Source organism: Eurosta solidaginis, chromosome X, assembly GCF_040869045.1.
Source record: "Eurosta solidaginis isolate ZX-2024a chromosome X, ASM4086904v1, whole genome shotgun sequence".
NCBI lineage: Eukaryota > Metazoa > Arthropoda > Insecta > Diptera > Tephritidae > Eurosta > Eurosta solidaginis.
Window position 1 is genome coordinate 198,016,717 of NC_090324.1, and position 12,695 is coordinate 198,029,411.

Genomic DNA, 12,695 nt, shown 5'->3' on the forward strand with positions numbered 1-12,695 from the left:
CAAATTGTTGAGGCGAAGATTGACCCAGATCAATTCTTTACCAGGCTTATGAAAGAAGCCATATTGTATAAACACTGTCTAGGCGCACACGGGCCCACGTTTTGGCCTATATCTCGAGACCCTAGTCACCCAGGGGTACGAAAAATACCCCGTAGAAAAGTACTCATAAATAGCTTCCACCTTATAGCGATTTTGTACAAACACATCCCAGGATTACACAGGTACACGTTTTGATCACAAGATCCTAGCCAGAAAGGGATATCCTATGTCCATCTCCACCAATTTTAAGCCGAATCGGTTCATCCGTTCTTGCGTTATAAATAGTGTAACTAACACCACATTCTTTAGCGGAAAAAATGTGATTATTTACGACATTACATTAGAAACTTCAAGAATAACAGTATTTATTCACTATTTGATGGACGTTATTATACACATAAACCTTCCTCTTCAATCACTCTATCCATTTAAAAAACCGCATCAAAATCCGTTGCGTGGTTTTAAAGATTTAAGCATTCAACATATGGACAGAGAAAGCGACTTTGTATATACTATGTAGTGATAGTGATGATGATATACGCAGACATATTTTAAATATCCAATATGTGGATATAATCATTGTACCTAAAGTTACTCAAAATGTGTTTCATACTCTTGGTATAATATCGACAAACAAACTTTTATTGGTTGACCTCTTTAGTGCAGGCTGGAAATATATATAAACTTTTAATGATGAAAGTGATATTGGATATGACAGGAGTATAGCAAAAACGCTATTAACTTTCAGACACAAAGATAGAAAATATAGCCGTATCGCACTGTGCGGCTTCCGCAAGAAGACACTTTCCACAATTGTCTAGGACTTCCTTAAAATAATCAATTTGTCTTGGGTTGTATGAGAAAAATTTAAATATCGACATCCCAAAAGAAAATAACACTTTCAAAATTTTTACATAGCATTTCTTTGTACAAATTTTTTAAGGGTCACTTTTTGTTTGGCATGTCGATATAGTCACATACCGACACATCCTCTACCAATAATTATCATTAGTCACATACTGACACACCCTCTACTAATAACTGTCATGCTCTTCTTACTTATACCATTTCCTCTTACACCTTTCCTTCGCTTTCCATATCCGCTCACTTATTAGCTATATTTCCGTAAACAACTTCCAATAAATAAATCTCTTTCTCTTTATTCGCAATTAACAACAACATTACATATTACAGTTACTATTATTAGTTTTAAGCTCATTTTTGTGAACTTAGTTATAAGCATTGCAGAATTTTGGAGATCATTAATAAAGTTTCATTCGAAAAGAACGGACTTCTTATTGGCGCAGTCGCACGCGAACTAAATACGCAAAATCCCACTACGTAAAAAAGTTAAAATTTTTACTAAAAGCAGTTAACACGTCTCAAAATACGGAGTGTTTTTGAAATAAAGAAAAAGAAGCAGAAACTTGTTTCATAAAAAGTTAAAATTGCGAAAAAAAAACCAAAAAAAAAAAAAATCGTTTATTAATACGTACATACGTACCTAAAATCAAACGAATAAAAACTGTAATAAGAAAGTTTGGAAAAGTTCCAAAGACATGTGAATTCGTTAATATAAATATTTAAGATATTGGCTTATACCTAGACATTTTTTGAAAAGTGTATTTTTTAAAAAAAATTAGACTGCCTATATATGTACATATGCATAAAACTGTACATGTGAAGAGAAAAAAACCGTAAACGTGAAAAAAAAAAACTGTAAACAGAAAAATCGAAGCAGAAACGATTGAGAAAATAATAAATCAGTTAAGGGTCATTTCAAAGACATTTGAAACCAAAACGCATACGAATGAGAAAAAAATTACCAAGAGAAACAGCTTCCGTTTCTACACAATCAAATTTACATATAAGCACAGTAAAAACTGATAGACACAACAACAACTTCCGTTCCAACAGAAGCAATTCAGCAAGAAAGTGTAGTGAGTACTTAGAGCAGCCACTTCCGTTAAGCATAAGCGATCCAGTGAGAGAGTGAAGCGATCTTTAAGAGCAACATCAAGAACTTCCGTTCCAACGCAAGTAAACAAACGTTAAAGTAAAGTGAGTATTGAGAGCAGCAGCGACAACTTTGTTTCCAACTCAATACACCAAAAATCTCAGTCACTAGTACGAGCGACAACATACGTATATACAACAACAGAATCTACATAAATCAATGTATATATACATATAAAAAAAAAAACAAAAAAAAAAAAACACTTTTAAGTATTAACATTCAGTTTAGTGAAACAAGACAAAATTAAAAATGGAAAATTTTGATGTTAGTGCCAAATTTAAGCTTATTTCAACTAATCTTAATAGTGTTCCACCGTATGATGGGAATGAAAACGCCTTGCTAGGGTTTGTAGAGCGAATAGATTTGATGATACCAACTTTAGAATCTTTTCCGGATGATTTACAAGTTTTACTTATAGGAAATATAAAAGATAAAATCGTTGGTAACGCTAGACGGTCATTGTTAATTAATGGCAATCCTCATACTTGGGAGCTAGTCAGGAAAGTTCTAGTAGATAATCACGGAGAGAAAAACTCTGTTGATGAAATTATTGATAAAATTAGGTCTTGCCGATGCGAATCAACAATAGAACATTTTTATAATCAACTTAATACATTATTATGTCGTTTAAATAATGCCTTGCAACTCAGTAATACTAAGATTGCTGGTATTAATTATGAAAGTAATGGGCGAATTGCTTTGAACTCTTTCAAGCACGGCTTACCAGAGCCAGTCAAAAGTATTATAGTTAGTCGAAATCCCAAAGATTTTAAAAGTGCTTACGATATTATAAAATCTAATGGGTACTTAAAATATAATGATCGGCATAGTTTTTTTAATAATAATAATAGTAGATACAAACAACAAAATAGAACAAACAGATTTTCGAGCGAGTTGTACAATACAAATAACAGTAACGTACAAAATAATATGAATAACAAAAACGACTTACAATTCAACAACAATGTTAGCAGAGGTCATTATTACAATAATCATAATGATGCCCGTTTTCAACAACAATTAGGACAGCATAGTAGGAATGGCTTGCCTCCAAATGCTTCAGTACAGTCGAGGTTATATTCTAATAGCAGTGGTCAAACAAATCGATCACAAAATCCATATCGTGAAAGTTCTTTTATTCCGAATACTATTAAAACGCAATTTAATGGAGATCCTGGGCAGGCAACAGTCGAACCAATGGAATTGGGTGTTAATGAAAATAATCAGGATTTTCAACTAGCCCCACAAGAAAATTACCTTATATAGTTGTACAAACACGTATAAAACCATTTAGATTTATAATAGATACGGGAGCAGAATTTAGCGTAATTAATCCCAAAATATGCAACCCCAAATATGAAATAAAACCCACAGTATTTTCATTGCGTGTTTTAGGAAGAAAAATATTCACAACAAATGAATTTAGAATACCGCTTTTTAAAGAGTTTAATAAAAATCCCTACTTTGTACATTTTGTAGAATACCCTTTTCACTTTTATTTTGACGGTATTATAGGGAATAACATTTTACTTAATCTAAATGTAATAATCGATTATAAAGGTAGGAAAATAATAACAGAAAATGCAACAATACCTATATATTTTAATGAAGATGAAGAAATTTCACTAGAAGATTACACAAAAAATGAAGACTTGCAGATATTTAGTTACGAGGAGGAACTAGAAATAAATCCAGTTGAAAGGTTTCCCAAACATTTAAATTGTAAGGATAGAGAAATTTTGACGACAGTTTTGAATAACTACCAGGATATTTTCTATAAAGAAGGAGAAAACCTACCTTTTACCACCGAAATTCAGCACAGAATACTCACTAAAACTGATACCCCTATATATACCAGACTCTATAGATATCCCGTAGTACATCGCGCGGAGGTAGACCGGCAGATTAAGGAAATGCTAGCCCAAAAAATTATCGTTCCCAGTAATAGTCCATATAATTCCCCTTTGTGGGTTGTACCCAAAAAGGCAGACGCAAGCGGAAAACCTCAATGGCGCGTAGTTATTGATTACCGGAAATTGAACGATCAGACAATTTATGATAAGTTCCCAATTCCAAATATGCAGGACTTATTTGACAAATTGGGAAAATGTAGCTATTTTAGCACTATCGATTTGGCGAAGGGATTTCACCAGATTGAGGTACACCCTAATGATAGAGCCAAGACAGCATTCTCAACAGCAGACGGTCATTATGAGTTCACGAGAATGCCTTTTGGGCTGAAAACGGCACCAGCAACTTTTCAGCGATTAATCAATTATGTTTTAAGGGACCATATAAACAAAATTTGTGTTGTCTACTTAGATGACATACTAATTTTTTCTACAAGCTTTGATGAGCATATTCTTTCTATTAAAAAAATTTTCGATACATTGCGTTCAGCCAATTTAAAAATTCAGTTCAGTAAATGCCAATTCGCTGATTTAACCACAAAATTCTTAGGGCATATTATTTCAAAAGAAGGTATAAAACCAGATCCGTCAAAAGTAAAATGCATAGAAAATATGAAACCCCCAAGGAATGTTAAAGAAATAAAACAATTCCTTGGAATGACAGGATATTACCGCAAATTTATACGGGACTACGCAAAAGTAGCTTACCCTATGGTTCGCCTGTTGAAGAAAAATGCGATTTTAGACTTCCAAAATATTGACTTTTTGAACGCTTTTAATACTTTAAAGAAACTGATAACCAGCGAACCAGTTTTACAGCCCCCTGATTTCAATAAAAAATTCATACTCACGACAGATGCATCCCAATTCGCTATTGGTTGTGTGCTAAGTCAAAATAGTCACCCTATATGTTACGCTTCGCGAACTTTGTCGGATCACGAAATTCGATATGCTACTATAGAGAAAGAAGCTTTAGCTATGGTTTGGTCCGTGAAACATTTACGTACTTATTTATATGGGCGAAAGTTTGTTATACAAACGGATCACAAACCATTGACGTGGTTGCATAACATCAAGGAGCCAAACATGAAACTTCAGAGATGGAAAATTCTTTTAAATGAATATGATTTTGAAGTAACATATATTCGAGGAAAAGATAATGCAGTTGCGGATACCTTAAGTAGATTTTTTGACCAACTTGATGATAATTTAGAATGTAGAGATATATGCAACAACATAGGAGATGGTGAAAATAAAATCGAAAGTCAGGAAGCGGTAGATGATGACTTAATGTCAGTGGATGCAACGGCGCATAGCGCATTAGAAGATAACTTAAAATACATATTTACAACAGAGAGATGCATTAATTGCTATAAAAACCAAATTTATTTGAGCTATGGCCAAGAGGAAAAATTTTACATTAAAATAGTAAACAAGAAGTGTCAAACTCATATTATAGTCACTGAAAATTCCGATTGCAGAAGTGTCTAATAAATAAAGGTGTTATGTGTATTTACTGTGAAAGTACTGAGCTTTTTGTAAAATTTCAGTATTTGTATGTAAATTTCTTTGAAAATAACAACCTTAAGCTTTACAAATCAGTTGTAAAACTTAACGAAATTACAGGCAAAAATGAAATTTTAACAACTATAGAAAACGAGCACCAACGTAACAATCATAGAGGAATACAGGAAGTTTTCCTTGAATTGAAGAATAAATATTTTTATCCAAAGTTATATAAACTGATAACGTACTTAATAAATAATTGCTCAATTTGTCAAATAGCTAAGTTTGATAGAAAGCCAGCCAAAATTCTTTACCAAGTAACAGAGACGCCCACTCATTTTAACGACATTGTACATATAGACATTTGGTTTCCGTATAGGAATACCATGTACCTCACACCTATCGATAAATTTTCAAAATATGCTACCTTTCATAGAATTAATGACAGAAATTGGATAGCAATTTTAGCCGCATTGAAGCAACGAATCCAATTTTTAGGTAAAATGAACAAAATTGTGTTTGACAACGAAAGGTGTATTTTACACAGTGCTGTTCGTTTGTTTTTAAAAGAACAGAACATTGAAACACATACGACAACAGCATACCTAAAAACTGGAAATTCTGACGTAGAGCGACTTCACGGAACTTTGAATGAACATTTACGATTAATGGAAGCCGATATTCAAAACAAAGATCTAGATTTAGACGAAAAGCTTTTTAAAATTTTCATATCTTATAATAATACTATTCACTCGACAACAAGGAAAAGACCCATAGATTTTATAATAAAAAATTTCAGTAAAGAATATATTGATGAACTGAGTAAGCTATATGAAAAAGAAAAAGCCGAAAGAATTCAAAAGTTAAATAAAACTAGAGATCAGGAACCAAAGGAGCTCGTAGATAATATTGTTTGCAGTAGACAAATTGCTAAAAATAAGCCTAAGTATAAAAAACTAACTGAATATAATAAAAATGGTAATTATGTTACTGATAACTCAAATAATCGAAAGCCTAGATATTATAAGACACAACTAAAAAGACGTTACAAATTTCAGGAGTAGTATAAGCATTAGCGTCATTATAAGAGATTATTTCAATTCGTATAATTAAGGTTCAGAGATGTGCTTCTTATTTACGAGGACGCAAATGTCTTAGGGGCGGAGGAGTCACATACCGACACATCCTCTACCAATAATTATCATTAGTCACATACTGACACACCCTCTACTAATAACTGTCATGCTCTTCTTACTTATACCATTTCCTCTTACACCTTTCCTTCGCTTTCCATATCCGCTCACTTATTAGCTATATTTCCGTAAACAACTTCCAATAAATAAATCTCTTTCTCTTTATTCGCAATTAACAACAACATTACATATTACAGTTACTATTATTAGTTTTAAGCTCATTTTTGTGTACTTAGTTATAAGCATTGCAGAAATTTGGAGATCATTAATAAAGTTTCATTCGAAAAGAACGGACTTCTTATTATATATTGTTTCACAAACTCTTAATACCTATCCGTATGCTGTATATATTAAATTCGTTTCATGCTTTGATTTAGATTTCAATTCAAGAATGGCTTCATCAGCGGAAAACTCCTTCAAATTTCTTTGAGGTGCACTTGCTACAACCTTAAGCTCAACGTGACATAAATCTATCACGAAAAGTGTTTGATAACGCATCGAAATATCTAGCCAACAAAACAAGATTTTCTGATTGGCCGCTTGTTTCATTAACAATTAACAAAAATTGGTTTGCTTCAAGATCCAACACTTTTCTGAACTGTCTGCTAGGTGAATCGCCATTTATCTGCTACATCTTAATGACAGCAGTTTTTTCGTAAGAAATCCATTGAGGTAAATTGAGAATTATATGAGTGTTAATGAAGGTGTGGCAAATTTTGTGTGGAGTGCTGAATATTTACCTCAGTGAAAAAAAGAAAGTACCAAAATCTGGTTACAGCCTAAAAGGGACCAAAATTGAAAAAAGGGACCAGCGGACCAAATAGGGTTGGAAAGGACCATTTTTGGTCCAAATGGACCAAAGTGACAACCGTGCTCGCAGCTGCGACTTGCCTGAAGACTTTTGTACCAAAAAAACCCAATGTACCAAAATATTCGGGGACATTTGCTACTTCATAAAATATAAAGTCATGCATATTTTTCATATTTGAAATTTTATTGAACTTTGTATTTTGTGTCACACATTTTTTTTTAATTAACTTTGTTTCAGCTATTATATATTTGCAAATAAATCTTAATTTTTTTATTTATTTTTTTTTCATAAAATTTTGTGTTTTACATATTTTAATTTCAATTTCTTTAATTTCATGAATTTCCATTTTTTATTTTATTTCATTTTATTTTGATTAAATTTTGTATTTTCTTACATACTTTTATTTCCGTATTGCATATGCCGTACATTACCACCCTACTATCTATAATTTAATACGCTAAAAAAAATTCTCCATAGGGTAAAACCCGTATTGCATATGCCGTACATTACCACCCTACTATCTATAATTTAATACGCTAAAAAAATTCTCCATAGGGTAAAACCGGGATAGATGCCCCACTTTTTGGAAAAGCCGCCTAATTTTAAAAACATTAATTTTATAGGAATAATATTTAAGAAAATTTGTCTAAGCGGGGTCGCCCCTCGGCAGTGTCTGGCAAGCGCTCCGAATGTATTTCTGTCATGAAAAGCTCTCGGTGAAAACTCATCTGCCTTGCAGATGCCGTTCGGATTCGGCATAAAACATGTAGGTCCCGTCCGGCCAATTTGTAGGGAAAATCAAGAGGAGCACGACGCAAATTGGAAGAGAAGCTCGGCCTTAGATCTCTTCGGAGGTTATCGCGCCTTACATTTATTTTTTTTTAATATTTATTAATGTAGCTAGTTCAATCATTTAACTTGAATTGTTATTATTATTTTTTATCTTATAATACACAGCCTTTGAAAAAATTTGTTTTCGTGAAACCCTTTTTTTGGAGAGAGATGCCTACCTGCATGGATAGTTGCCCCGCCTTGAAAATATTGAGAGGGATAGATCTCCAATGCAGGATAGATGCCCTTTATACCATGTAACCAAAAAAACCAAACCAAATGCAAGATAGTTCTACTCCTACTGCAAAACCATAATAAAGAAAACATTTTGTGTTTTTTTTTTAATATTTTAATTGTTATCATTAGAATAGTATTCTAATATCACACTTATGGGCATAGTTAAATAAAAGCTTTTGCTTAACTAAACATTAAATTCTAAAAAAAAGTATAGTAATATTTTTTTAATAAATTAAATGTTACAAGCGTTTGTTCAGCAAAAAAAATTTAAATTCATTTTAAGTGTCAACATGCACATTGCATATACATTTCTATATTAAACTAAAAATAAAATTAAATAAAATCATTATTTTATCCAATTTAATTGAACTTCAGCCTGATAGTGCTATTAATTTTCCACATATTGTGCAATAGTTTTTGAAAAGTGTACAGGTTTCATGTAGCCAGTTCTGACACATTATATATTGAATCCAGTCGGAGTGCGACTACGTACTTATATAATTATATAGTTTTCAAAAGATTCAATGCAGTTATCTCTACTTGCTGGATTGTCTTCATCTTCGCTGTTTGAACTGTACATCGTTTGTCTTTTTAATAGTGCTCGGCCTTGGTTTACTTCTGAATAATTATCATTTGCTTTATTTTGCTTAAATTTTTTACTTTTGTTGCCTTTATTGATGGTCTTTTCTTTGCCTTCTTCAGTTCTTAGGCAGTTTCAGTCTTACTTTTCTTTTTCAACTTAACTGTTAATAATTCCTCCTTTCTTTCAGCCAAATCCTTCTTGTGTTTTATATTTATATTCAGCGTGCTTTGCACACAGAGTATATTGACTTTGATTGGATAATGGTTGGTTGTACAGGTATAAAGGAATCGAGATAGATATAGACTTCCATATATTAAAATCATCAGTATCGAAAATTTTTTGATTGAGCCATGTCCATCCATCCCTCTGTCCGTTAACACGATAACTTGAGTAAATTTTGAGGTATCTTGATGAAATTTGGTATGTAAGTTCCTGGGCACTCATCTCAGATCGCTATTTCAAATGAACGATGTCGAACTATAACCACGCCCACTTTTTCGATATCGAAAATTTCGAGAAACTAAAAAAGTGCGATAATTCATTACCAAAGACCGATAAAGCCATGAAACTTGGTAGGTGGGTTGACCTTATGACGGAGAATAGAAAATTTGTAAAATTTTGGGCAATGGGCATGGCACCGCCCAATTTTAAAAGAAGGTAATTTAAAAGTTTTGCAAGCTGTAATTTGGCAGTTGTTGAAGATATGATGAAGTTTGGCAGGAACGTTACTACTATTACTATGTATGTGTTAAATAAAAATAAGCAAAATCAGACGACGAACACGCCAACTTTTTAAAAACTTGTTTAAAAGTAAAATTTTAACAAAAAATTGAATATCTTTACAGTATATAATTAAATTATGTCAACATTCAATTCCACTAATGACAAGGTGCAACAAAATACAAAAATAAAAGAAAATTTCTAAATGGGCTTGGTTCCGCCCTTCTTCATTTAATTTGTGCAGAATACTTTTAATGCCATAAGTCGAACAACAATTTACCAATCCTTGTGAAATTTAGTAGGGGCATAGACTCTATGACGATAACTGTTTTCTGTGAAAATGGGCGAAATCGGTTGAAGCCACGCCCAGTTTTTATATACAGTCGACCGTCTGTCCTTCCACTCGGCCGTTAACATTATAACAATATATTGAGCAAAAATCGATATATCGTTACTTAACTTAGTTCACGTACTTATTTGAACTCATTTTATCTTAGTATAAAAAATGGCGGAAATCCGACTATGACCACGCCCAGTTTTTCGATATCGAAAATTACGAAAAATGAAAAAATTCCACAATTCTATACCAAATACGAAAAAAGGGAGAAACATGGTAATTGGATTGGTTTATTGACGCAAAATATGACTTTAGAAAATACTTTGTAAAATGGGTGTGACACCTACCATATTAAGTAGAAGAAAATGAAAAAGTTCTGCTGGGTGAAATCAAAAGCCCTTGGAATCTTGGCAGGAATACTGTTCGTGGTATTACATATACCTATAAATAAATTAGCGGTACCCGACACATGATGTTCTGGGTCACCCTGGTCCACATTTTCGTCGATATCTCGAAAACGCCTTCACATATACAACTAAAGGCCACTCCCTTTCAAAACCCTCATTAATACCTTTAATTTGATACCCTTATCGTACAAACGCATTATGCTCCACCTTTATGGCGATATCTGGAAAAGGCGTCCACCTATAGAAGTAAGGTCCACTCCCTTTTAAAATACTTGTTAACACCTTTCATTTGATTCCCATATCGTACAAACACATTCTAGAGTCACCCCTGGTCCACCTTTATGGCGATATCTAGAAAAGGCTTCCACCTATAGAACTATGGCACACTCCCTTTTAAAATAATAATTAACACCTTTCAATTGATCGTACAAGCAAATTCTAGAGTCACACCTGGTACACCTCTATGGCGATATCTCGAAAAGGCGTCCACCTATAGAAATAAGGCGAACTCCCTTTTAAAATACTCATTACCACAACTCATTTCATACACATATCGTACAAACACATTCTAGAGTCACCCCTGGTCCACCTTAATGGCGATATCTCGAAAAGGCGTCCACCTATAGAACTATGGCCACCTCCCTTTTAAAATAATAATTAACACCTTCCATTTGTTACCCATATCGTACAAACACATTCTAGAGTCACACCTGGTACACCTCGATGGCGATATCTCGAAAAGGCGTCCACCTATAGAACTAAGGTCCACTCCCTTTTAAAATACTCATTAACACCTTTCATTTAATTCCCATATCGTACAAACACATTCTAGAGCCACCCTTGTTCCACTTTCATCGCGATATTTGGAAAAGGCGTCCACCTATATAACTAAGGCCCCTCCCTTTTAAAATACTAACTAACACCATTCATTTCATACCCATATCGCGCAAACACATTCTAGAGCCACTTTTGGTCCACTTTTATCGCGATATCTGGAAAAGGCGTCCACCTATAGAACTAAGGCCCCTCCCTTTTAAAATACTCACTAACACCATTCATTTCATACCCATATCGTACAAACACATTCTAGAGTCACCCCTGGTCCACCTTTATGGTGATATCTGGAAAAGGTGTCCACCTATAGAACTAAGGCCCCCTCTCTTTTAAAATACTCACTAACACCTTTCATTTGGTACCCATATCGTACAAACATATTCTAGAGTCACACCTGCTCCACCTTAATGGCGATATCTCGAAAAGGCGTCCACCTATAGAACTATGGCCCCCTCCTTTTTAAAATAATAATTAACACCTTTCATTTGATACCCATATCGTACAAACACATTTTAGAGTCATCCCTGGTCCACATTTTGGCTATATCTCGAAAAGGCGTCCACCTATAGAACTAAGGCCTGTAGAGTAAACAGCCAACAATTTCAATGCCAAATGAGTAAACCAGTGAATGTGCTACCCTTTAACAAAATGAATCTAAATTTTAATTAACACAAAACGAGGCATTTACTAATTGTTGCTGAAAGCGCAATTCACACGATTTAAAGCAGATGTGTGTACACCGCGCGACTAAACCAAATTTGCATTTAGGAAAATTTGCTGATATTGTATTTCCCACAAACGTCACAACTCAACACAAATATGTAGGTACATATTTGTGTCGATTTGTCGTAGGTATTTAAGTATGTATAATTAAAGTAAATATGTATGTAAGAATATGTTTACAATAATTTTGTATAAATACGCCAACAATGTTTGAATAAAGATTCATTCATTCATTCACACTTACACCTCACAAACACTATTCATTTTTCACATTTTATATGGCGATCCTGCCTATGATTCTGCTGGCTGATTATTCAGCCCAAGTTCACTGGCAATGATAATACTGGCTGATTATTCAGCCTAAGCGCTATATATATATAACTATATATACTACACAAACATAATAGTTTTTTTAACCGAACCAATGATTTTAATTGGGAAGAAATTAATAAAGCCGATTCGACGAATACACTGTAGAAAAAGGTAAAAATACAACAAAGGCAGCAAATCATACAACAGCAACAAAAAATCGACAGTGCTAAGCGGT

At 33.4% G+C, this 12,695-nt stretch overlaps 1 protein-coding gene across 1 annotated transcript; it reads left to right on the forward strand.

Moving 5' to 3' along the window:
- Window positions 1-1,765: 1,765 nt before the first annotated feature.
- Window positions 1,766-3,322, forward strand: LOC137235365 (ABC transporter H family member 2-like). Its single transcript, XM_067758362.1, has one exon. It carries the CDS (start codon window positions 2,306-2,308, stop codon window positions 3,320-3,322), a length of 1,017 nt encoding a protein of 338 aa, XP_067614463.1. The 5' UTR covers window positions 1,766-2,305.
- The last annotated feature ends 9,373 nt before the right edge of the window (window positions 3,323-12,695 follow it).

Bases quoted from the DNA above. Each gene is read 5' to 3' on its own strand.
- LOC137235365 (XM_067758362.1), top strand. From the start codon at position 2,306: ATGGAAAATTTTGATGTTAGTGCCAAATTTAAGCTTATTTCAACTAAT.